The 27,925-nt window shown below is 37.0% G+C and overlaps 1 protein-coding gene across 1 annotated transcript in view; it reads left to right on the top strand.

Annotated features, from left to right (window-relative positions):
• Window positions 1-27,925, top strand: part of MYH15 (myosin heavy chain 15) — a 130,598-nt gene that overhangs the window by 51,747 nt on the left and 50,926 nt on the right. The window contains exons 19-26 of the mRNA XM_063092013.1: window positions 507-624; window positions 1,530-1,653; window positions 3,232-3,368; window positions 15,513-15,768; window positions 18,823-19,065; window positions 20,091-20,267; window positions 22,355-22,500; window positions 26,049-26,139. Coding sequence (XP_062948083.1) covers window positions 507-624; window positions 1,530-1,653; window positions 3,232-3,368; window positions 15,513-15,768; window positions 18,823-19,065; window positions 20,091-20,267; window positions 22,355-22,500; window positions 26,049-26,139 — 1,292 coding nt within the window. The remainder of the gene's footprint in view (window positions 1-506; window positions 625-1,529; window positions 1,654-3,231; window positions 3,369-15,512; window positions 15,769-18,822; window positions 19,066-20,090; window positions 20,268-22,354; window positions 22,501-26,048; window positions 26,140-27,925) is intronic.

A 27,925-nucleotide genomic window follows, 5' to 3' on the forward strand; every position in this document is an offset into this window, starting at 1 on the left:
GCTGGGATGTGGCCAAGTCCTTCCTAAACAAAATTGTAAACAAAATTTTGTGGTTGTGCCCATTTTTCTCTTTCTTTTTATTCCCCCTCCTCGTAATCCCCTTTCTCCTTTCAGAGGAGTTAGCAGTTCCCTTTTGTGTTTTTATCCTCTTCTCTCTCTGGTTTATGGTTGGCAAATGGATGTGATACCAGCCATTTACATTCTAGCAAAAAATACAATCTATTTTTCATTTTCCTGGAGTATTTGCTTATAAAATATTATCTAACTGAACTAATGGGCTTGTTCAATGTTAAAAACAATTTCAAGTAAATCATATTTGGAGACTCCTACATAATAGGATGGGTATTGTGAGTACCATCAGGCTGGGAGTGAGTGAACTTCTACGACCTGTCATGTAGAGAACACTAAATTCAAACTCTTTATTTTTAACCCAAGATGCAACAATTAGGACAAAATCTGGGGTAATCATTTTTCAGGCACAGACCCAACATGACTCTCTTTTTCAGGTGTGATGGACCCTTACTTGGTTTTACAGCAGCTGCGTTGTAATGGTGTCTTGGAAGGAATTCAGATATGCTGTAAAGGTTTTCCAAACCGACTGCCATATGCTGATTTTAAGCAAAGGTAAACATAAGTTCCAGAATCCAAGGAGCCTGAGGCAGTCCATTCTGTTTCCCTCTCTTTCCAAGTGTTTAGGCATGCATTGTTTGTTTGGTTGACATCCTCCAGGCCTGCAAATCGATGTGTTTGGGGGGTGGTGAGATATATGATGACAGAGTTCCATTATTATTTCCCCTGAAATCCAACATCCATGTAGCTGTAATATCCTTCAATTTCTATTAATGGATAATATACCCACATATAGAAGAAATATATACAGAAGAAAGATATGGAGGCTGAATTGAATCTCTGAAGTGCTGTATATACTTAATTGTAGCTGCCATCCATGCAAGCTGTCACTAAGCTAGCAAGCCCATAAAAGGAAGGAAGCCAGCAGGGTGTGTGGCAGAAGGTAGGAGAGGCATCTTTGCTTTCTATTCCCCAAACTCTAAAAGTATAAAGTGTAGGTCATCAAGCCAATTTGAGCAAAATATGGTAGAGTAGAAAGAATACCTGTCTCAGAATTAAGAGGCATATTTCTCTTTCTCCATCAACTCACCGTTAGGGTGAAGGAATCTCGGAAAAGACATTTAATGTTTTTGCTTTCCGTTTTTCCTGTCCATACAGTGAGATACTTATGTGTGCTTCCCTCCTTCCCTTTCTCCTCCCAGTCCCTCTCTTCCTAGTTAAGCAAATAATTAAATGAGGTTGTCTTTAAAGCACTGTGAAAAGCACAAACTATTATACTAATGTATGGGATTATTGTTTGTATTCTCATTATTGTTACCAAGAGTTCTGTGAAAATTGAACATATTGGCAGGAGAGGTAGAAGTCTATATCTACTCTTACCTCACTTGTCCAGATTAGTCTTTATTTGAATCATATGATCCCCTGACTCCAAGATTTATTCTTTATTTATTTTAAATTAGGTACTGTATTCTGAACCCAAGGACCTTTCCAAAGAACAAGTTTGTGAGCAGCAGAAAAGCAGCTGAAGAACTACTTGGCTCCTTAGAGATAGACCATACACAGTACCAATTTGGAATCACTAAGGTAACCAGAAAACTGCAAAGAATGCATTTGGTGAAGGGTGGGTGGAAAGAGTGTGGATCTTAAAATACCTGTGAATGCTCAATTATAAGGCATTCTTCAGCTCTTGTGGCCACAAATAGCACAAATAGAACTCAGCTGAAGGTGGAAACGTCAGTGCTGTTTGAGAAAGAAAACTCAAAGCTTCTTAACCCTCAGTCTTAACTACATTTACATTTTTATAATTAGTCATCTAAGCAAATTTGTGCCAAAATATAAAATACTGAATCAACCTTATGGTGCTAGAAAATGTGTGTACATATCAGAGCTAGAACAAGGTGAATCAACTTCCCGAAGTTAACTGCTTGTCTGTATGTGAACTAATTCATCCGCAGCACTCTTTTAGGGAATAAATTCTAGAAGACTATCTGAGTAATTTAATAACTTTAACGTCAAACTCATCATCCAAAAACTTAATCCAAAGCCAACTTCCTTAAATGTGATTTTCTAAATTCTACTTCATCTTAGATAATATTGGTATGACCCACATATGAGTTATTTTGGGAAACTTCTGACTAATAGATTTGGTTTTATCTGGCAGTCAACATCAGGGTGTTCCTAATGACATCCATATAAGGATTAAATTATTTGAAAGTGAGTTGGAGGATCCAGGGTGAAGAATTTACAGAAAAGAAACACTGCAGAACATGGTTATAAAACATTACTTGACTCCCACATTTTGAGAACCTTGGAGTGAGTTTCTGCTGTTAGTTGCTGCAGCAGATTTTCACTAGCAGTGCCTTGCTTCCTTGTGTGTTTAGTTGTTTTCTGGGCCAGGACTGACATGAGGCAAGTGAGGCTCTTCAGGCACAAATTTTCAGGAGGCATTTATTCATTCTCAGGGTTGCACAAGTGGGGCTGAGAGGCAGTCACTCTCAGGCTGTGTGAGGTGACTTTAGGAGGCACACTGAGTGTGTGCATAAAACCTTTGCCTTACGCATCTCACTCACTTCACCTTGCTTGTTACTAATTATTCTTGAAAAAAATAGTTATGTGGATTCTTTGATGCCTAGGACAAAAGTGCCTTCCTCCAGAGCAGGTGTCAGCAAACGATGGCCTATTTTTTTTATATGGCCCACTAGCTGAAAATGGTTATACATGTTTAAAAAGTTGTTTAAAAAACAAAGAAGAATATCCTACAAAGATTGCATGTGGCCCACAAAGCCTACAAAAATGTACTATCTGGCTCTTTACAGCACCCGTGCCTGGCACTTTGGAGCACTGCGTGCCTGGGCCCATCTTAAAATTTAAACCAGGTTCACTAAACAACCGAGACGTTATTAATAGATAGGGGGAGAATAGTGTACATTCTCAAGCAACCAATATAACCAGAAGATTAAATAAAATGTTTTTTGCAAATTTTAGGTTTATAAAACCAAACTTTCTAGGATATGGATTTACACATTAAATAAAACTTAACAAGAAACAGAATTGATAAAGTTGTTCCAAGGAACACATCAGTTACTCACAATGTCATTCAGCAGACATTTGCTGAGTACCCATTATTAGTGGAACTAACGTTTAATGACTTATCTCTTTTAGGTGTTTTTTAAAGCTGGCTTTCTGGGCCAACTGGAAGCAATGAGAGATGAGAAACTATCTAAAGTTTTCACCATGTTCCAAGCTAGAGCACGGGGCAAACTGATGCGAATCAAATTCCAGAAGATTATGGAAGAAAGGTATTTTATCCCTACTCCGACCCCCAGTGCTAGAGTACTGCTATGCCTCAACCAATGTGACCTAATCTCATTGCCTTGTAATAGGCTGAGGTAAAGAGCTGCCTCCTTTACTTATCTGGGTCTTAAAAAATTTTAAATCGTGGTACACCAAGAAGACAGCACAAAGGGCTTTTATTGCCCAACCCAATCAAGTATAAACATAATTCAGATATTTATTGCACTGCTTCCAGCTTTCCCTTTGGGAAGGATTGTTCATGGTTTGAGAAGTCTGAATCGCTAAAGGTGGTGGGACTCACAATTTATAACAGAGGCATACCTGGAAGGGTTTGCATCTATCCTACAGCCAACTCTGTGAGAAAGCTTGCTTCAAAGTTGGAAGGTGTTCTGACAACTTTATTATCTCCCCTGGGTCACAAACTGTGAGTCTTGGTGACATGTAATCATAACTTTCTTACTTTATTTCAGGCAGGTTCACTAGGGACATTTATCATCTCATTTGGACACTTAGGTATAGGCTTTGTCTATTCTTTAATAAAATCATGGAAAGCAAGCTAACAAAATCGCCAAACAAAGGGACTGCAAGTGCGGGATTTTACAGTCACTCTTTTTACTTTTTCCTTAACATAGTTTATTTTCTGGAAAGAGATCCACAGTCTTGGTATAACTTGCTTGATAGACAATTTGTTAATTCCATCTGTTTCTCCAAAGAATAAAAAGATCATTACATGGTGATGTCAAAGATATTAGAGAAATGACTCCTGAGGGTCTTCTGTGACCCTTGTACGGTCAATGTGGTACAGGAGTTTGGGGATCAGGAAACATAGGTTCTAGACTAGTTGTGTAAACTTGGGTAAATTTCTTAATTTCCCCATAGTTCACTTCCTTCACCTCTAAAATGAGGCCTTTACGATCCATTTTTTCAAATTGTGACTTCAAAAATTATTGTAAATATTTCAAACATATTAAAATATCAAAAATATTACAATGCACATTAATAGAGCCATCACAAGGTATAATGCTTAAAATTTTTAATTGCTACCACCTTTTTAAAAAAAAAATTAACTGATGCAGTTAAATCCCTGTGTATTTCTCCCTTGACCAAATCCTATTCCTCCCTCCCCAGATTCTGAATTTGTGTTTATCATTCCATGTTTCATATGTAAATCATATAAAGGTATATTTTCATACCTTTATTAGATATGCAGATAGTATTAAAAGGTGACATTATTTTGCATGTTTTTAGTCTTTATGTAAATAATATTTTGTATGTATTTTCCTGAAGTTCATTTTTTATACTCAGTACTATTCTTTGAAATATATCAATGTTGGTAAATCTAGGGCTAGATTATTGATTTTAACTGTTGTGTAGTATTCCATTGTATGCCTATACCAGAATTTATTTATCCACTTTTCACCACAAGTAAATTTATTTTCAGTTTTTTGCTATTACAAATAGTTCTACAGTGATACTTTCGTAAATGTCTCCCCACACATATATACAAGAGTTTCTTGAGGGCAGCATTACTCAAAATGGTCTTAAAACATTCTCTGATAACAGTTTGTGGACAGCAGCTGAGGCACACAGTTTGAGTGGCACTTCTCTCGGTTGTGAATTAGTAGGTTTTAAGTTACACACAACTTCAGCATAGCAAGATATTGACAAAGCTTTCTCCAATTTACTCTCCACCAGCAGTGTATAAGAATTCCATTGTTCCATGTTCTCATGGTATTTCATGAACTCGTGGTATTTCAGACTTTACAAACGTTTGCCCAACTTTGTCATATTTCTGGTGTTGGGGAAAGCTATCATTTGCCTTTAAAGACTTTTCTGTAGATTTTTATTTGCTGATATGATTTATTGTAGGGGGACATTCCTTCCATTTTATTTTGTTAAGCATTTTTATCTGGAAAAATGATTAAATCTATTATCTGCATCTATTGAAATATCACATGGTTTTTCTAAATTAATCTGTGTGTTGAATTATATTTAATTTTTTTTTAAATGTTTAACTTACTTTGGTTAAGAAATATTTCTTTTTTTTTTTTTTTTTTATTTTATTTTTTTTTATTTTTTTACTTTACAAATTTTATTTTATTTTATTTTATTTTATTTTTTTTTAAATTTTATTTTGTCGATATACATTGTAGCTGATTAATGCTCCCCATCACCAAAACCTCCCTCCCTTCTCCCTCCCCCCCTCCCCCCAACAATGTCCTTTCTGTTTGTTTGTTGTATCAACTTCAAATAATTGTGGTTGTTATATCTTCTTCCCCCCCCCGGTTTGTGTGTGTGTGTGTGTGTATGTGTGTGTGTGAATTTATATATTAATTTTTAGCTCCCTCCAATAAGTGAGAACATGTGGTATTTCTCTTTCTGTGCCTGACTTGTTTCACTTAATATAATTCTCTCAAGGTCCATCCATGTTGTTGCAAATGGCAGTATTTCATTTGTTTTTATAGCTGAGTAGTATTCCATTGTGTAGATGTACCACATTTTCCGTATCCACTCATCTGATGATGGGCATTTGGGCTGGTTCCAACTCTTGGCTATTGTAAAGAGTGCTGCGATGAACATTGGGGAACAGGTATACCTTCGACTTGATGATTTCCATTCCTCTGGGTATATTCCCAACAGTGGGATGGCTGGGTCGTATGGTAGATCTATTTGCAATTGTTTAAGGAACCTCCATACCATTTTCCATAGAGGCTGCACCATTTTGCAGTCCCACCAACAATGTATGAGAGTTCCTTTTTCTCCGCAGCCTCGCCAGCATTTATCGTTCATAGTCTTTTGGATTTTAGCCATCCTAACTGGGGTTAGATGGTATCTCAATGTGGTTTTGATTTGCATTTCCCGGATGCTGAGTGATGTTGAGCATTTTTTCATATGTCTGTTGGCCATTTGGATATCTTCCTTAGAGAAATGCCTACTTAGCTCTTTTGCCCATTTTTTAATTGGGTTGCTTGTTTTCTTCTTGTAAAGTTGTTTGAGTTCCCTATATATACTGGATATTAATCCTTTGTCAGATGTATATTTTGCAAATATTTTCTCCCACTCTGTTGGTTGTCTTTTAACTCTTTTAATTGTTTCTTTTGCTGTGCAGAAGCTTTTTAGTTTGATATAATCCCATTTGTTTATTTTTCCTTTGGTTGCCCGTGCTTTTGGGGTCGTATTCATGAAGTCTGTGCCCAGTCCTATTTCCTGAAGTGTTTCCCCTATGTTTTCTTTAAGAAGTTTTATTGTCTCAGGGTGTATATTTAAATCCTTAATCCATTTTGAGTTGATTTTAGTATACAGTGAGAGGTATGGATCTAGTTTCATTCTCCTGCATATCGATATCCAGTTATCCCAGCACCACTTGCTGAAGAGGCAGTCCCTTCCCCAGTGAATAGGCTTGGTGCCTTTGTCAAAGATCAGATGGCAGTAAGTGTGTGGGTTGATTTCTGGATTCTCTGTTCTATTCCATTGGTCAGTGTGTCTGTTTTTATGCCAGTACCATACTGTTTTGGTTATTATAGCTTTGTAGTATAGCTTAAAGTCAGGTAGTGTTATGCCTCCAGCTTTATTTTTTTTGCTGAGCATTGCTTTGGCTATTCGTGGTCTTTTATTGTTCCATATAAATGTCTGAATAGTTTTTTCCATTTCTGAGAAAAATGTCTTTGGAATTTTGATGGGGATTGCATTGAATTTGTATATCACTTTGGGTAGTATGGACATTTTCACTATGTTGATTCTTCCAATCCAAGAGCATGGAATATCTTTCCATCTTCTTGTATCCTCTCTAATTTCTCTCAGCAGTGGTTTGTAGTTCTCATTATAGAGATTTTTCACCTCCTTGGTTAACTCAATTCCTAAGTATTTTATTTTTTTGGTGGCTATTGTAAATGGGCAGGCTTTCTTGATTTCTCCTTCTGCATGTTCACTATTGGAGAAAAGAAATGCTACTGATTTTTGTGTGTTGATTTTGTATCCTGCTACTGTGCTGAAATCATTGATCAATTCCAAGAGTTTTTTTGTAGAGGTTTTAGGCTGTTCGATATATAGGATCATGTCATCTGCAAACAGGGACAGTTTGACTTCATCTTTTCCAATCTGGATGCCCTTTATTTCCTTCTCTTCTCTGATTGCTCTGGCTAGTACTTCCAACACTATGTTGAATAGGAGTGGTGAGAGTGGGCATCCTTGTCTAGTGCCTGTTCTTAAAGGAAAAGCTTTCAGCTTTTCCCCATTCAGGATGATATTGGCAGTGGGTTTGGCATATATGGCTTTAATTATGTTGAGATACTTTCCCTCTATACCTAACTTATAGAGGGTCTTTGTCATGAATGAGTGCTGAACTTTATCAAATGCTTTTTCAGCATCTATAGAGATGATCATATGGTCCTTGTGTTTGAGTTTATTAATATGGTGTATCACATTTATTGATTTGCGTATGTTGAACCAACCTTGCATCCCTGGGATGAATCCCACTTGATCGTGATGAATAATTTTACGTATGTGTTGCTGTATTCTGTTTGCTAGTATTTTAGTGAGGATTTTTGCATCTATATTCATCAAGGATATCGGCCTGTAGTTTTCTTTTTTGGTTATATGTTTACCTGGTTTTGGTATCAGGATGATGTTTGCTTCATAGAATGAGTTTGGGAGATTTGCGTCCGTTTCAATCTTTTGGAATAGTTTGTAAAGAATCGGTGTCAATTCCTCTTTGAATGTTTGGTAAAATTCTGCTGTGAATCCATCTGGTCCTGGGCTTTTCTTTGTTGGGAGCCTTCTGATAACAGCTTCAATCTCCTTTATTGTTATTGGTCTGTTCAAATTTTCTACGTCTTCACGGTTCAGTTTTGGGAGCTTGTGTGTGTCCAGAAATGTATCCATTTCCTCCAGATTTTCAAATTTGTTGGCGTATAGTTGTTTATAGTAGTCTCGAATGATTAAGAAATATTTCTTTTCATTGATAGGTTTGGTTGTAATATTATCATGAGATTTTTTCATCAGTATTCATCAATAAGATTGGGCTATAATTTTCTTTTCATCTGCTATGTTATCTGATTTTGGATCAAGGTTATTCTAACCTCATAAAAGCGTTGGAGAATATTTCCTCTTTTCAAAAGATGAGAGAATTTATTATGATTATTTGGTCCTTGAATCTTTGGTAAAGTTTGCCTATAGAACCATCTAAATCTGGTGTTACTTTTGTGATAGATTTTACAGTTTTCATTCAACTTAACGATTATAGGCCCATTGAGATTTCATTTTCTTCTTGAATGGGTTTAGGTAAGTTTTCTTTTTTAAAAAAATAAATTTTAGGGCCGTCCCCGTGGCTCACTTGGGAGAGTGTGGCACTGGTAGCACCAAGGCTGTGGGTTCGGATCCTGTATAGGGATGGCCAGTGCACTCACTGGCTGAGTGTGGGGCAGACCACACCGTGCCGAAGGTTGCAATCCCCTTACCAGTCAGAAAAAAAAAAAAAAGGAAAAATAAATAAATAAATTTTATATTTCTTTTCAATTTAATAGATAATGATTTTTGAATCTCTAATGTATCTATAGTCATGTTTGTAGAGCATAATGCTCAATTATTATATTTCTGGAGTATTATTATTCCTGGTATTTTTTATTTATACTTTCTCTCCTTTTTCTTTTTTGATCATTTATGCCACATTTATTTATTAAGTCTCTTTGATAAACCACTTTTTAAAAAAGTCTCTTTGTTGTTTCTTTGTTTTCTAGTTCATTAATTTTTTTTTTTTTTTAATAAAGATGACCATTAAGGGGATCTTAACCCTTGACTTGGTGTTATCAGCACCACTCTCTCCCAAGTGAGCTACAGGCTGGCCCTTAGTTCATTAATTTCTGATCTCATCTTTATTCTTTCCTTCCTTCCACTTGCTTTGGGTTTATTATTTTTTCTTTTTCCAGCTTTATGAAGCGATAATTGACAAATAAAAATTATTTGTTTATGGTATAAAATCTGATGTTTTAATATATGTATGCATTGTGAAATGATTACCACAATCAAGCTAATTAACATATCCATCACCTCACATAGTTATGTATTGTGCATGTGTGATGATCTACTCTCAGCAAATTCTAGTATACAATGCAGTATTAGTAACTATAGTCACTAGGCTGTACATTAGATCTTCAGAACTTACTCATTTTTACATAACTGAAACTTTGTGCTCTTTGACCAACATCTCCCTATTGCCCTCCCATTCCTCCTATCCCCTGGACCCTGGCAACCATCATTCTACTCTCTGCTTCTGTGAGTTGGACATTTTTATATCCCACATATAAATGAGATCATGCAGTATTTGTCTCTTTGTGTCTGGCTTATTTCACTTAGCATAATGTCCTTCAGGTTCATCTATGTTGTTGCAAATGACAATATTTCCTTCTTTTCTAAGGCTGAATAATATTCCATTGTGTGTGTGTGTGTGTGTGTGTGTGTGTGTGTGTGTGTGTGTGTGTGTGTGTGTGTGTATGTATGGCACATTTTCTTTACTCACCTATTGATAGGCATTTAGGTTGATTCCATATCTTGGCAATTGTGAATAATAGTGCAATGAACATGGTAGTGTGGATATATCTTTGAAATATTAATTTCATTTCTTTTTTGGATATATACCCAGAAGTGGGATTGGTGGATCATATGATGGTTCTATTTTTAGTTTTTTGAGGAGCCTCCATACTGTTTTCCATAATGGCTGCACCAATTTACATTCACACCCACACTGTACAAGGGTTCTCTTTTCTCCACATACTTGCCAACAAATCTTTTGTCTATTTGGTAGTAGCCAAATAGATAAACAGGTATGAGGTACCATCTCATTGTGGTTTTGATTTACATTTCCCTGATGATTAGTGATGCTGAGAATTTTTTTATATACCATTGGCCATTGTATGTGTTATTTTGGGAAATGTCTACCAGGTTCTTTGCTCATTTTTTTAAAATGGGGTTATTTTTGTGCTATTGAGTTGTTTGAGTTCTTCATATATTTTGGATATTAACTACTTATCAGATGGTTTGCAAATATTTTCTCCCATTCTGTAGGTTGTCTCTTCACTCTGTTGATTGTTTCCTTTGCTGTGCAGAAGATTTTTATTTTGATGCAATCCCATTTGTCTGTTGTGTTGCATATGCTTTTGAGGTCATATTTTTAAAAAATCATTACCCAGACCATGTCAAGAAGCTTTTTCCTTGTGTTCTCTTCTAGTCGTTTTACAGTTTCAGGTCTTCAATTCATTTCAAGTTGATTTTTGTACATGGTGTGAGATAAGGGTCCACTTATTATTCTGCATGTAGATATCCAATTTACTAGCATCATTAATTAAAGAGACTGTCTTTTCCACATTGTGTGTTCTTGGCATCTTTGTTGAAGGTCAATTAACCATAAATGCATAGACTTATTTCTGAGCTCTATTCTGGTCTATTGGTCTATATGTCTTTCATGCAAGTACCATGCTGTTTTGATTACTATAGTTTTGTAGTATATTTTGAAATCAGGTAATGTGATTCCTCTAAGTGTATTTGTTTTGTTCAAGATTTCTTTGACTATTCAAGTTCTTTTGTGGTTCCATATGAATTTTAAAATTGTTTTTTCTATTTCTGTGAAAAATGTCATTGGAATTTTGATAGGAATTACATTGAATCTGTACATCACCTTGGATAGTATGGATATCCTAACAATATTAATTCTTCCAATCCATGAACACAATATTTTTCCACTTATTTGTGTATTTTTCAATATTTTTCATCATTGTTTTACAGTTTTCAGCATACAGATCTTTTCCCTTTTTTGATTAAGTTTATTTCTAAGGTTTTTTTTATGCTATTGCAAATGGGATTGTTTTCTTGATTTATTTTTTAGATAATTCACTATTAGTATACATAAATACTACTAATTTTTGTATGGTGATTTTGTATCTTGCAACTTTACCGAATTCATTTATTATTTATAACAATTTTTTGGTGGAGTCTGTAGGGATTTTTTTATATATAAGATCATGTTATCTGCAAACAGAGACAGTTTAACTTCTTTCTTTCTAATTTGGATATCTTTTATTTCTTTTTCTTGTCTAACTGCCCTGACTAGGACTTTCAGTACTATCTTGAATAAAACTAGCAAGAGCAGGAAAGAATTTGAGAAGGATTGACATTAATTCTCCTTTAAATGTTTGATAGAATTTAGCAGTAAAGCTGTCAGGTCCTGGGCTTTTCTTTTTGAGAGGTTTCTGATTGCTGATTCACTATCTTTACTCATAATTTGTTCATATTGTTTTGTTTACTTATAATTCATCTCAGTAAGTTGTATTTTTCTAGGAATTTATCCATATCTTCTGGGTAATCCAATTTGTTGGCATATAATTGTTCATAGTAGTCTCTTATAATCCTTTGTAGTTCTGTAGTATCAGTTGTAATATCTATTCTTTCATTTATAATTTTATTTATTTAAATCCTCTCTCTTTTTTTCTTAGTCTATTTAAACATTTATCAATTTTGTTTATTTTAAGCTATTTTAAGCTGATAACTTAACTTTGACTATTTTAAGCTGATAACAATTTAACTTCAGCTGCATATAAAATCTCTTCATTTTAACTTCCTCTCCACCCATATATTTTTTTATTGTGTATCCATTAATCAATTATTGAAGTTAGTTATTTTTAATGTTTTTGTCTTTTAACTTTTATACTAGTGTTAAAGTGATTCGTACACCACCATTACAGTATTAGAGTATTCTAAATTTGACTATATACTTACTTTTACAGTGAGTTTTATACTTTTATGTATTTTCATGTGGCTAGTTCACATCCTTTTGTTTCATCTGGAAGAATTCTCTGTAGCATTTCTTGTAAGGCAGATAGTGGTGATGAACCAACGTCTTTTGTTTGTCTGGGTAAGTCTTCATCTCTTCTTCATTTCCAAAGAACAGCATTTCTGGATATAGTATTTCTGGTTCTCAGTTTTGTTTGTTTGATTGTTTTTTGTTTTGAATATATCATATCATTCTCTCCTGGCCTACAAGGTTTTTGCTGAGAAATCTGCTGATAGTCTCATGGAGGTTTCCTTGTATGTGATGAGTTACTTTTGTCTTGCTGCATTCAAAATTCTTTCTTTGTTTTTGACCTTTGAGAATTTCATTATAATGTGTCTCAGTGAAGATCTCTTTCTATTTAATCTATTTGGGATCCTTTGTGCTTCATGGATCTGGATGTTCATTTTCCTCTGTAGATTTGGAGAGTTTTCTGTAATTTGTTTAAATACGGTTTATACGTCTTTTTTTCTCTCTACTCCTCCTATTACTCCCATAATATGAATATTGGTGCACTTGGTGGTGCCCCATAAATCCTGTAGGCATTCTTCACTCTTTTTTATTCATTTTTCTTTTTGTTCCTCTAACTGGGTAATTTTAAATAACCCATCTTTGAGCTCATTGACTCTTTCCTCTGCTTGATTAAGTGTGCTGTTGTGGCTTTCTATGGAATTTTTCAGTTCAGTCATTGTGTTCTTCAGCTCCAGAATTTCTATCTGGTTCTTTTTTATGGTTTCTATCTCTTTGTGAATGTCTTGTTTTATTCATGTATTGTTTTCCTGATTGTGTTTAGTTGTGGTCCTGTAGCTCACTGAGCTTCAAGATGAGTATTTTAAATTCTTTGTCAGGCAACTCCATTTATTTAGGGTGTGTTATTGGAGATTTATTTTATTTATTTTTGTTTATTAATTTTTTACTGTCTTATATGTTCCTGATCTTCATTTTCCTTGTAGGTTTGCATTGGTGTCTACATATTTGAAAAAGCAGCCTCCCTCCATTTCTTTATCAACTGGTTTTGACCTTTACCAGACATCCCAACTAAAGATTCTAGGCCTTTGTTGTTAGCTGCCCCAGGTGTCTGGGTTTTGTTTGTTTGTTTGTTTGTTTGTTTTGTTTGTTTTCATGAACTTCTAATCTCTTGCTCCTTTTGGTATCTGATTTTGTCAGTTTGTAGATTTCTATTTCTGTACAGTTGGTTACTGATGCTTTATTTTGTTCCTTTGGTGGTATTATGTTTCATTGATTATTCATGATTCTTGTGGCCTTGTGTTGGCATTTGTGCATTTGAAGAAGTAGCTTCCTTTTCCAGTGTTTACAGGCTGACTTTGACAGGGAAAGACCTTCACCAGTCAGCTTAGTCAGATATTCTGGCCAGGCTAGCTGGTGGGGTTTATAGGCATGATTACTGCTGAAGTCCTGGGGCATGCCGGCCTGTTTCATTGTGTAAACAGACCTGATTCCTGGATTCATAGGGGTACACCCGGAGGCTGTATCTTCTGGGGCAGACCTGGAGCTTGGGTGTGCATGGGCGGCCCTGGTGCTTGAATTCATGGTGGTAGGTCTACGGGGGTTGGCCTGTTGTTGGGCTCCATTGGGGCAGGCTTCTCAACTGGGTCTATGGGGATGGGCTAGGAGTCTCAGTCTGTGGGGGCCAGCCTAATGCCTGGGTCCAAAGGACTGGAGCTAGAGCCTGATTCTACAGGGGCAAGCCTGTAGTCTTAAGCTGCATGTCCAGCCTAGCCACTTGGGTGGGTCTGGAACCTGGGACTATGGTGGCCATCCTGGATCCTGGGGCCATTAAGGTTGTTCTAAAGTCTGGGAATTCCCGGGTTCATTTATTTTTTCTAACTTTACTAGTGTACTTTTACTGTTTGTCAAATCAGCTGTTTAATTCTCCCACTGAGTGTTTGACTTCAAACTATAATTTTCAGTTTTAGACATTTTATTTAGTCTGCTCTGAAATCTGTCTGTCCTTGTATCATAATGGTTGATTTTTTTGTTTTTTCAGTTCTTTCCTTTATGCCTTTAGTAATTTTAACATAATTATTTTATAGTGTTCATCAGATTGTTTAATTATCTGAATCTCTTGGGCATTTAATCAAACTTTTTATTGTATATGCACACCCTCACTAATGGTTGATTTTTTTTCTATATGTTTTTTGTAATTTTGGATTGTAACTTCATTTTGGGGTGGAGGGGCACGATATCTAAGAGAATTTCTGGTGCTTGGTTTTAGAGCATTTACCTACTCCAAGGGCACAAAGGGTATTTACTACCAGTGGAAAAAATTATTATGCTCATTTCTTGGATATTTCTGCACCAATCAGGTAGTATAATTTAAACCTCAGCTATAGCAGTAGTGCTGGACCATGATAAAAAAATTGTTTGGAGTAGAATATTTTTCTTCACCCAGGCCAAATCAGATGTACTTCTCTTTGACATATATGTTTGCAAGTAGGTGGATTTTTTTAGTCCTCCTTTTCATTAAGGATGAAATTCTTTGGAGGTCTCCACCATGCCTCTCCTTTATTCATGTGAATATGAAAATATAAACCCTTATAATACCAAGACTGGCTCTCTTCTTCCATGAAGATGGTGATGCTATCCATGAATTCATTTATTACCTAGGTTTTTACTTCTTTCTGTATGTCTTATTCATTTTCAGGCTCAGTGTAGTGGATTGAATTGTGTCCCCCCAAAGTTTAATGTGTGAGGCTTGGTGTTGGCCTGTGACAGTGTTAAGAGGATGGAACATCCTATTATGGTAATTGAAAGGTGGGGTCTTGAAGGGATAATTAGATTGTGAGGATTCTGCGATAGTGAATGGACTGAAAGATGGTCATGGGTGTGGTTCTGAGGGCTTTAAAAGATGAGCACATGAGGAGCTGTCTCTCTGCTCTGCTATATTCTGCCATGCTTGACCTCTACATCACTGTCACCACCAACAAGGCCTTCACCAGATGTGTTCTCTGGACTTGGGACTTCCAAGCCTCCCAAACTGTAAACAATAAATTTTGTTTTCTTTATAAATTACTCAGTTCCAGTTATTTAATTATAAGCAACAGAAATGGACTAATACACTCAGCTATCATTTAAAGGATTTTTATGGTGAGAGCATTTTCAGGACATGTAGTCTATAATACTGCTAGCCCCAGAAATCCCTTGTAGAGTTTTTGTCAGAATCAAACAAGAACCCAGATATAGAAGTGCTTTGAAGACTAATGAGAATTTATGACTCCCAAAAAGATGTGCTTATTAAGCACATTAATTTGGAAAATAACTCTCTTATAGTCTGGGTTAACTTGCTTTTCTTTTTTCTCTCTTGATTTAGGGACGCACTGCTTTTGATCCAGTGGAACATAAGAGCTTTCATGGCTGTGAATAACTGGCCCTGGATGAGGCTCTTCTTCAAGATCAAGCCCCTTGTTAAATCTGCAGGAGTGGGAGAGGAGACAGCCAGACTGAAGGAGGAGTGTTTGCGACTACATAAAGCCTTGGAGAAATCAGAATCTCAGAGGAAGGAACTGAAAGCAAAGCAAGTCTCCCTCAACCAGGAGAAAAATGACCTGATTCTTCAGCTGCAAGCAGTGAGTATCCCCACCATTTATTTTTCAAATCAAGTTTTTAATTAGACTCCCTTGTTTCACAGGCAATATTAGCTTGAAAAACAAAATTAAAAGCACGTGCTTTTTAAATACCATAGAATTTCATCAAATACAGACAATGGAAAACACTTAAAGAGATATCCTTCTTTATTGTAAAGTGATTTCATTGGCAGGATGTCTTTGAAAAGGGACAAACTATCAGATTGGTTTTTACTATGTAGTAGTACCATAATCTATCATGTGGGCCAAGAAACACTTGGTCTTAATTTAAAGTTTCTTTATAGCCCATGACCCATTAGCAAATCAGCAGACAGGATTTTGGTAGGTTCTGAGAGAAGTTTGACTGAGATTTTAAGGATTATTGCAGTATGCTCCTCGTTGGATTTTTTAATTTTGGTCTTCCTATTTTCCCTTCCCAGTTCAAATAAACATTACTAATAAGTTGAGTTCTTCAAATAGCAGTTCTCAACCTTGCCTTTGTATCAGATTCATTTGTGAGGCATTAAAAAATAAAAAGAAAGAGTCTTAGACACCACTTTCATATATTTTGATTAAGCAGGCCCTGTGGGTCCAAAAAGTCTGTATGGGCATTTCTGATATCAGTCAGGATTAAGAACCATTGCCTTAAACAAACATTATGTTGCTTCTTTGATGAGCAACTTTTAGATCCTGCAATATGTACATTTCAGACTCCAAACTCCTGGTCGTGGCATTCAAGCCTCTATTTCCAATCTGATGCTAACACATCATTCATTACTCACTCCCTTTCACATTCCTCCTCCCTAGCCACCTGGACTGCTGTGATCCCTGAACATCCCAAATGGCAAGGATGAGATTTTACCCGCCTTTATTATACTCTCCGCCCCACTCTATACAATCCTAAGTTGAAAAATGCTGGGTTCAATTACTTGAACAGATTTTTGTTTCTTTGCTTTTTTTTTTTTTTTTTTTGCTTTTGAAACTTACTGAAAACAGAGAAAAGTTAATAATTTTAGACTGAACCAACTTATTCTTTTATTCTGGAGCTACGCTATCTGCCAATGAGCCAACAGGCCATACGTCACATAGACTTTACACCCAAACCCACATTTCTGATACATATTTAATATAGCAAATTATTCTAGAACTTTAGTGTCTACCAGCCTCACCTGGGATGCTTGCTAAAAATACAAATTCCTGGGCCCCTTTCCAAACCTACTTTAAGATCCATACAGTAGGAATCACAGTTTGTGACATATTTTGGCTTAGGGGGAGGAAGCTCTGGGTGAGACCTGGCCTGCCAGTTCCCACAATTCTTCCTATGGAAAGAGAGTAGCCAGTACTACCTGGGGTGATGCAGGAGATAGAGATGGACCCAACTTGTGCAGGGCAAAGGTAAAAGCTTGAGATGCATGTTAAGGACCATTGTGGGTAACATGGGAAACACATAGAAGCAAATTTTAGGGCAAATCCAGGAAGTCTGAGATGAGTTCAAATTGTACCTGTGATGAAAAAGTTGACAGAACTATGAAATACTTTATCATACTTTATTTTTAAGGGACACAGCTAAACACAAAGGGTTTTTAAAAAATCCTTCACTTTCTCAAAATACTAGCAGAATCGTGAGTACATGAGAGAATAACTGCCATTGGGGAAAGGATCTTCCAACCGTAAAACTGCCACACCACTGCTCAGCTGGACCCAAATACCATTGTCATGATTAGTGAAGAGATCAGTGATGGTTGATTGGACTGTCCTGATCATTTGGTGATGGTGACATGTTCTATACACATGCTGAATTCCATTCAGCAACTGTCCTGCCTGTCAACCTGGGGTGACCAAAGATCAGATGTCCCCATTACTTTCCAAACATTGGAAGCGTCTTCTCTGATTTGTATGAGCCCTTCCTCAATGTCTTAACATCTTGTTTAATTCAGCCCTTCTCTTGGGTCTTTAGTGAGCTGGATTTACTGTTTCTGTACCTCTCTCCATCTGTGCCTCTTTGTACCCCATTTGTTGGGCAGGCAGCCATTTTCTAGCCACGAGTCACTCAGAGCCCAATTACCCAGATTTTTGTCTTTTTTTTGGCATTTGATCTAATTAGCTTACGCAACTTAATCAAGGCAAATATCTAGTTAATAAATTGCCCAAACTGGCATATTGTGGAGAATAGATGAGGTCTAGAGATGGAGGATGAAGATGTGTGTGCAGTTACATTGCAGTGAGACCTACAGCAATTAAGAACTTGCCCGCAAAGAGGAGGTTTCATGCAGCCTCTAAAGAAGACAAATTAAAGGGGCTCAAAGTTATGAAAGGTGCTCTATAGCTAGAAGCCCCTTCATTTCTTACTTGACTCAATAATACAGGAACAATGGGTCACGCAGTAAGAGTCGGAGGCAGTGCATGTGAAAGGATAAAAGGAAGGAGTATTTTACACTCTATATATAACTAGTGGAATTTGTTGCTAGAAGGATCATTGAGACAAAAATTTTAGTTGGAAATAATGAAATCTAGTTAGTGACTTGCAAGCAAACTTTTGAATTCTAAATTCAGCTTATGAATAAAAAAAATAGCTCAGCTTAATTTATAAGATTATAAATAGATAAAGGGCATCAGGGCACTTAGAATAATTTTTAAAATATTCTATTGTCTGAGGGAACCCTGCTTTCTTAAAAGACCATATTTTGGGTGGTATCAACCTCAAACTATGTGCCCATGTGGATGCTTCCAGAAGCTGCCATTTAAGCAGCCCACCACTGATTTTTCAAGGCATTAGCTTCTTTAGGCCACCAGAATTCTATTAAGTGCTTCAGAAGAGGTAATCTAATCTACTGAATGGGCCTGAAAGATTGAAAGCACCTCCAAACACAAGCAACTCCACTTCTCAACAATAGGAACGGGGACCTGGGAATATTATTTCAGCTGCTTAGGAAAGGTAGGTGAAAGAGCTGGGCAGGGGGCAGGCAATTATCTCTTTGCAATGTGTTGAGCAGCATTTTCGCTGAGCTGATAAATTACTTCCAGCTGTTGGCAACAATTTTCTCCTCATCATGGCAGGAGCAAGAGACCCTGGCAAATGTTGAAGAGCAGTGTGAGTCGCTGATTAAATCCAAGATCCAGCTGGAGGCCAGAGTCAAGGAGCTTTCAGATAGGGTAGAGGAAGAAGAGGAGATAAATTCTGAGCTGACTGCCAGGGGGCGGAAACTCGAAGATGAATGTTCTGAGCTGAAGAAAGAAATCGATGACCTGGAAACAATAATGGCGAAGTCAGAGAAGGAGAAGCACGCTAAGGAGCATAAGGTGCTTTTTCTATCCTGTTAGAAAGGCCTAGATGCTGGAATTCCACTCTCAAATCAGGCTCCCATACCAGACTTGCTCTAAGTTAGTTAACACAGTGGCTCAGAACTCTACAGTGTTGGGAGGCAGAAATGGCATAAAATAAAGAGTCTAATGAACTGTGCTGTCCTGATTTGAATTTATGAAACCCCACTTAATCTCCCAAATCAAATGTTTTCACTTGTTCCAATCTTGTTGCATCTGAAGTATAGTAGAAAGAGCCACAAGGGTTTTGTGGGCCGTGTAAGTATCCTATTTTGGAAAGAGAGCTAGCATGATGCAGTTTACTAAAAGGGGATTTGGGATGTGTCTGAATCTCCAACTCTGCCATTGATTGGGAGATTGACCTTGGAGATGTCATTTTCATTCCAGTAAGGACTTTGGCATTTTGTTTGTTTCAGATGAAGGTTTTAACTTCACATCTGTGTGTGAATTGAGGTTAGTGCAGAGTCTCTATCAAACCTCTGATAAACAACTGGTCTCCAAAATGACAGTAGTTTTGGCAGACGATTAAATAGCAGCTCATTTCTATTGATTTCCTTTCACAGAAAGCACTTGGGCCTGATAGCCAGCTTCCAGTTTTGCATGTCCTATCAGCTGGAACTTTAACTGCTACTTTTTAGGAATACTGAAGCCCAACATGATAAGTACATGCCCCCGACTCTTCAAAAGAAAGCTAAGTTCCCTTTAGTGGTGTTATTATATAATAATATGAAATAAATTGGCCATCCAATGAGATATATTCATAATAATTGATTAACCAGAATACCCCATTTCCTGATCTTGCCAGATAACAGATCATTTTTGCAGAAGAAAAAGTGAACTTAGAATTTTAAAAGGTATATTGGGAATTTAGCTAAATGTGGCTCTTGATGACACTGGCTACCTTCTGTATGTCTTGGACTACAAAGAGAGATGAGGACCCTTAGTGTTGTGCCCAACCTTCTGGAGGCAGCTTTAATGAAGCTGCTGTTGTCTTCTCTGGACAGCTCAAGAACCTGACTGAGGAGGTGGAGTTTCTCAATGAGGATATTAGCAAACTTAACAGAGCAGCCCAGGTTACACAGGAGGTCCATCAGCAGACCCTGGGTGACCTGCACGTGGAGGAGGAGAAGCTCAGCGGCCTGGGCAAAGCAAATCTAAAATTGGAACAGCAAGTTAATGAGGTAAGTAGCGATGTATTTGGCTAGTTAGCTCTGTCTGAAAATATACATACCTCCAATTTTTCCTTTGTTGATTTATCTTGACAGTTTCAGGAAAACTTAGTAGTTTGTTTCCCTCATTATTGAGAAACAGAGATGTTTTTTTCCTTAACATCCACTGAACCACTACAGTATAAGAGAGGCCCCAGCATGTAATCTGTCAGTTTTTAAATGCAACTTTCATTCAACCCTGAGCAGTGGGAGAAGAACGCTGAGATGAATCGGAAAGGGCTATCATCCTAAGTGACTGGCTTGTCCCCATGGTTCCCCGAGAACCTGGTGCTTTGCCCCACAGATAGGCTGGTACTCTATTTGACACTGGTGTGGAGGGATTAGTTTTAAAGGCTGTGTTGTGTCTCCAGTGGTGTGCTGAGATTTATTTTCAGGTGAATGAAATGTAAGACACAAGCTGTGTTCTACCTACACTACTGGAAAATACTTGTAAGATTCTAAAGTTGATGCCCCTGTTCTGCCTCTAAACACCTTGTCAAATAAAAATGTTTCAGACCAGTTTCAATAGGTAGGTTCATAACTCTTCCTTTCTCACCCCCCAGCTGACATAGTATACGCATTTGTTCTCTTATTAGTCCCCAAAACTTAGCCTTTATAAAACTGGGGACAAGTATGGTTGTATTTTTGATTATCTGCTTCTTTTTCCTCTTGCCTCTGTATCAGTTTTCTCTATTCCTTGTTCATCATCATATTACATTTCTTCCTATTTCCACTAATTGCATATCTCAAAAGCCTCAATGTAAGGATTTATGTGTATTTGTATGTGTGCATGTGCCTGCACATTACACACAGACACACACACACATACATACATACACGAACACACACTTGTTCTCTCCTGGTGTCCTAGTCTATTCAGGCTGCTAAATACCGTAAACTGGGTGACACATAAACAACAGAAGTTTATTTCTCACAGTTCTGGAGGTTTGGAATTCCTAGATCAGAGTGCTGGCAGACTCAGTGTCTGGTGAGGGCCCTTTCCTGGTTCACGGAGGTGCCTTTTCATTGTATCCTCATATGGCAGAGGAGACGAGGGAGCTCTCTGGGGTCTCTTATAATAAGGGTGGAGCCCTCATGAATGGGCTCCACCCTTATGATGTAATCACCTCCCAAAGGCCCCATCTCCTGATACCAACACATTGGGGATTAGGGTTTCAACCTATCAATTTTGGGGGGACACATCATTCAGTATATATCACCCAGATTTCATCTACTTTCAGGTTTTTACATATGTGTTCTGGAAATTCTCCCTCCCTTTGCATTTAAATTTGTATCTTTGGCTGGTTACAGGAAATACCTTACATTGCTGAAAAGCAAACATGTCAATAAACTAAAAGCCATGGTGTAACTGTTATCCAGCTTCCTGCTAAACTAACCTCTTTCTCATTGTTGGCAACACAAATCCAGACAAAACTGGAATGTTCTGGCCAGCTTGGTGGAATACCAGAATATGACATAATGTTATGGACTGGAAGAGGGTACCAAGGTGGTGAAGGGTGCATGGAAATCATGCTATGTGAGAAGTGTTTGACAGAGCCAGTGATACTGAGTTGGGAGACACAGGAAGACTGCCAAATATTCACGGATGGTCATGTGCTGCTCCAGGGAGCAGAGCTTGAACTCGTGGGTGGAATTTACAGAGAATATTTTGACTGCTTATAAGAAGCACTTCCAAGTAAATGGACTTACCCATCGTGAATGAACTGCCATGTGAAGAAGTGAGCTCCTCATCACCAGACAGTGATCAAACAAGTGCTCATTAGCCATTTATCATTGGGTTCCATTCCTAGGACAGAGCTCGTATTCTGTAACCTCTAAAGTTTTCTCCTATCACTGCGATTTCTATATTCTTTTGTCTGATTTTGTCTATTATCTATTTTCTATTGATGCATGCAATATTTTTCTTAAAACATCTATGTAACTGGTCATCGTTTACAGAATCTGTGTTTGTATTTTTCCAGAAGCTAAAGTGTTAATGAACATGTCTAGTGAAGTCTAAGCTCTTCCTAACTGGACTTAATAATATCTTCTTTTATCAGCTTGAGGGTGCCCTTGAGCAGGAGAGAAAAGTGAGAATGAGCTGTGAAAGGGAAATGCACAAACTGGAGAGCGATTTAAAGCTGAACCAGGAAAGTATGGAGAACCTGGAAAGCAGCCAGCTGCAGCTAGCAGAAAAGCTGAGGAAGTAAGCCACCTTTCTGTTGACATGAGACTCTGGGAGACCTTGTATTGGAAGGAACAGCTCTCTCGTTTCATTCATTCTCAGGGTCAAAGATCTCAGGACTTCAGTCAAGGATAACAAACCTAGGAAATGGATTTTCTTCTTTGCTGGACTTTATTATGTAGTTGTAAGAAGAGAGTAAATGAATATTCTAGGAGGATATAACTGAGAAGGTATCCGACTAGCAGAAGAGAATGAAAAGTGTAAGATATATGAAATGTGAATTACTGGGAATTTGAGGCTACAAGTCAAAAAATGAAAATGGCTCATTTCTTTCACTCATGAGACCAGTGGCACAGAATTAAGAAAATATATATTGACCCCCAGGTGAAGTCTGATGTACTCTCTGATCACTTAAATAATTTGTCAGATATAACATTATTAATATTTATATTTTTTGGTCAAATAATTTACTATATAAATATTAAACCATAAAATCTAAAGCAAAATATGAAAACAATCAAAATTAGGGAAACTTTCAGTTCACATGGATTCCTTATACCCTAAGGAACTTGGGTAAGATGGCACTCTCAGGTTGGTTTTACCCATTAGGGATTTTTAACTTAGATTAAACCAAATGAGAGAGGAAAACAGTGAGGCCCAAGAGTAAGATAAGGCCAGGTTAAAGCTGGTAGTACGTTGATGTCAGGTGAAAGAGTCAGGTGAGCAGCTATGAGTTTCTGGCTTGCTTGCTTGTGGACCTGTGTTGCCATTTTATATGCTCTTGGTGAGGCTTGATTAATATTCTACCATTAAGTTACTGAACTTGATAGGTGTTTGGAAAGATGAAATAGGTAACCTCATGAATGTAATGGGACGATGTAAGGCAAAATGATGGAGTTCCCTAGCATTCAGTTTTGAAGATTGTGTTTCAGCTTAGCAGAGTGAAACTGATACTCTGTCCTTGTAGGCCACATGTCAAAGCATGTCAGCGGTTTAGAATCTAAATTTTCAGGAGTTGTAACTTTAAAACCTTCTTTCTAAATGAACCTATGTGTATTTGAAGCTTAATACATGATAAAGGTGGCATTTCAAATTAGTAATGACAGGATAGAATACTTAATAAATTGTGTTGGGATTATTTTGAAGTAAAAGTTAAATTCCTGTCTCTTTTTGTACACACAAAATCCAGATGCATTAAGAATTCAATGTAAAAACAAAACTATAAAACCATTAGAAGATGCAACATTATTCACAATAGCTAAGATATGGAAACAACATAAATATTTATCAGTGTATGAATGGAGAGAGAAAATGTCGTATATACATGCAGTGGAATATTCAGCCTTAAAGAATCTTACCATATACAACATGGATGTACCAGAAGGACATCATGCTACGTGAAATAAGCCAGTCACAAAAAAACATATACTGCCTGATTCCACTAATATAAAGCAACTGAAATAACCAAACTCATCATAGAAACATTCATAGAATGGTGGGTGACAGTGGCTAGGAGAAGGGGCAAGTGGGGAGTTGCTGTTTGAGTGGGAAAACAGAACACAGTCTTTTCCTGTGTTCTTACTCAGTAACAATCATCAGCACAGAAGTAAGACTTCTGTGTCCAAATGTGTGGGGATTTCTCCTCCCTGTCCAGCAAGCCAGCAGTTCTTCAGCAGATACCGGTGGGGTGCCCTCCAATTCAATTCTGACACTACCTAGCTGGAGATAGCATCAGATCTCACAGGTTGATGGCTTAGTCCCCAAGACTGCCTCCCCCCAACCCCCATCAGATGCCAGTCCCAAGTCCGGGTCTCTGGAACTGACCAACCTGCTATAAATCAGGGTTCCCACAACCCCCTCCTTGGGCTCAATTAGTTTGTTTGAGCAGCTCACAGAACTCAGGGAAACACCTACTTTTGTTTACCGGTTTATTAGAAGGGACATTTCAAGGGATACAGACAAAGAGGGCGAGGTGTGGGGAAAGGGGCATGCCTCCCAGAGCACACCACCCTCCAGGAACTCCACAGGTTCAGCTATGGGGAAGTTCTCCGTACTCAGACTTCTTGCGTTTCATGGAGGCTTCATTACATAGGTGTGATAGATTAAATTGCTGGCAACTGGTGATCAGCTTAACCTTCAGCCCCCCTCCCTTCCCCGAGATTGGGGGTTGGGAATCAAAGTCCCACCTCGGTCCTTCCTGTGACCAGCTCCCATCCTGAAGTTACCTAGGGACTCCAGCCATCATTAGCATATGAAAAGACTCATCATTTTGGAGAGTCTAAGGATTTTAGGAGTCATATTTCATGAGATGGGGATGAAGACTAAATACATATTTTCATGAAATCAACTCTTCAATAGGTGTAAAGTTACAGTGATGCAAGTAGCTAAGTTCTAGAGATCTGCAGTATAACATTGTGCCTATAGTTAACAATGTTGTATTTTGCACTTAAAACTTTGAGTAGATTTCATGTTGTGTTCTTACAATAACTATGATAAGTCTTAGGAAATTGGGAGGTTAAGTCATCTTGAACAAGTCACAAAAAAACAGACGAAAAGAATATATTGATAACTTTGATTACACCAAATTTTTAAACATGTGGCAAAAGCCAACATAAAGTTGAGACAAGTTATAAAGTGAGAGAAATATTAGCAACAAATATCAAAAAATAAACACCAAGTATATTTAAAGAAAATCAATAGCTTAATAATTAGATGAACACCCTGTTAGAAAAATAGGCAAAGGACAAACAAGTAATTTATTTGGTTTATTGGCTGTTTTTAATTACTGATAGTTGAAAATATGCTGTCATCACTAGGAAATGAGGACATTCAGAATAAAACAATAAAATATGAATCTATTCTCCAAGAAAAATTTTGAAGTATGCTAATATTAAGGGTAAATATTGAGAAGTAATGATATTATACTGCTACTAGAGAGCAAAGGGCAAGGCTATTACATGTTTTAAGCACATACCTACACATAAACCAGCAAATCCCTGCTCAGTTCTCAGTGTACACAAACACTTTTGTGTACATGAGGGGGCATGTATATCAACAGTATTATTTGTAAAAGCAAAATATTGGGAAAAACCTAAATTATTATTAATAGGGACATTCACAAATAAAGTACGGTATGTCTAAGTCATGGAATACTGTGTCATAGTTAATTTTTAAATAATGTGTGTGGGTCAGCATAGAAAAATTTCCAGCATATTATCAGGTTAAGAATAAGTTAGAGATCTATATGTGCAAATGTATACAGTATTATATTTTTCACAGTAAAGAAAATGAAACTACTTTTGTAGATACATACATACTCATAAATCCGAACATTTGTCATTACCTAGAAAAATGTCTAGAAGGATTCACGTGACATGGATAATGGTGGTTCCCTCTAGAGAGAGAAGAGGGACTGGGTGGAAGATTGGGTGAAGCTAAGAAAACTTCAGATGTACATGTAATCATTGAATTTTTACAATGTGAATGAATTCACATTTTATTTCTATAACTTAAAAACTAAAGAATGTATTATTTTGAACAATTCCGTTTGATAACTTTTTCTAAAACAGGAGAGAATTAGAAATGAGTCAGATGAATTCAAAGATGGAAAATAAGAAGGGCCTGGTGTCTCAGCTGCAGAAAGTGGTTAAAGAGCTTCAGGTAATTATTTATCAAATACCTGTGTGTACCAGTGTTTAGATCCATGGGTGACGATTGGTGCTTTAATGACAAATGCTCTGCTAAGGTATCCATACCATTAGCAAATAACAGACAGATGCAGAAAACAGAGTCATTAAGAAGGTAAACTGAGGCATTCCACAGATGTGTGACACTAAGGAAAATTACTTAAGCTTAAATTTCCTTATCATGGGAATAGTAAAAATGAAGAGCTAATTTGTTGAATGTTTGCTGTGGACTGGGCATTGTACTAAAATCCAGGCCATCTATTGTTTCACTCATTAATCCTCCTGACATTCTTTGAGCTAATATCATTAAATGAAACAGTACATGTAAATGGTAAACACAATGCATGACCCATAGTATGCAGTCAGTGTTAGCAATTCATTTTTATAATGCTTATTCTTTGTGATTAGAGGCAATTATGATGAAAATTAGTAAGTTCTGTAGCTTTTTGTAGCTTCAAAACACTATTTGATAATGGGTAGCTGTTTGTAAGTTTTAGACCACGTGACTGGATTATACTATATGACCATGTTATAAAAATATACAAAGTAATTAAATATATATGTATTAGACATGCACACAGACATCCAGGTGATTGTTTTTCCTTTGGAGCTGAATAAATAGCTCAGTAAGGTGGCCATTACTCTAATTCTGGAATCCCTTTCTGATACTTATTTCTGAGACATTTGAGCCACATAAGAAAACCAGTCTCACTACTCTGTGGACATGTTTTATTTTCAGGCACAGTATTAGTCTCCAGGTGATTATATGTCATATTCACCTGTCTTATCTTCAAATGACACTTTATCCAAAATTGTTTTAAAAACACTTTTTTTTTCAACTTACCTAAAGGGTAAATTATTTTACCTTGACTACTTCAAAAAGTTCTCCAAAGATTATTTCTGAAGAAATGTTTCAGAAATGTTTGGTTCAATGACAGGATTGTTTGGGATAAATATATTGGATCCCATAATAACTAGTTGGAAGGATATCACATTTACTGGATGTGGAAATCACCCCCTCTGTCACACCTAATCTGTAGAACTGATAGATTACTTATTTGGTATGATCTAGGAATTAGCTTTCTCTAAGCCATAATACTCTTATTTAATGGAAAGGAAAACATGTACTAAAATAGATTCTATTCTTTTTTCCTCCCCTATCCTAACTTATGCCTAACTGTTTAAGGCGATGTTAATAAACACCGGTGACTTCACTATACTGTAATACAATAATGCTATCAAGATTTGTAGAGTTCTTTGCCCCTACACTAAGAGAGTTTGGGGTCCTCAGAGTTATCACTTCCTTTTCTAATAATCCTGCCTCCAATGATAATATCCCCATTCCTCTACCAATTCTATTTTTTTTTTTTTTTTTTTATGTGACCGATAAGGGGATCGTAACCCTTGGCTCGGTGTCGCCTGCACTATGCTCACCGGCTATCCCTATACAGGATCTGAACCTGCAGCCTTGGTGCTCTCAGCGCCGCACTCTCCCGAGGGAGCCACGGGGCCGGGCCCCAATTCTATTTTTTTTACTTCAAATCTCCTACTACTTGAAATCTCCTGCAGACTAGGAGTAATCAAGTAACTGAATTTGTTAACATTATGTATAAAATTAAATTGATGCTGTTTTTTATGAGTAAGTTGCTTGAACTCGGAGATGTCAATTCTGTTGATCAGAGTTTTGCCCAAGTTCCTGATAGTCGAGATGGTCAGGGAAACAAATTCCAGAGGAGTAGGTTTTGTATATAAAATTCGTG

Source organism: Cynocephalus volans, chromosome 1 (assembly GCF_027409185.1).
Source record: "Cynocephalus volans isolate mCynVol1 chromosome 1, mCynVol1.pri, whole genome shotgun sequence".
Taxonomy (NCBI): Eukaryota; Metazoa; Chordata; class Mammalia; order Dermoptera; family Cynocephalidae; genus Cynocephalus; species Cynocephalus volans.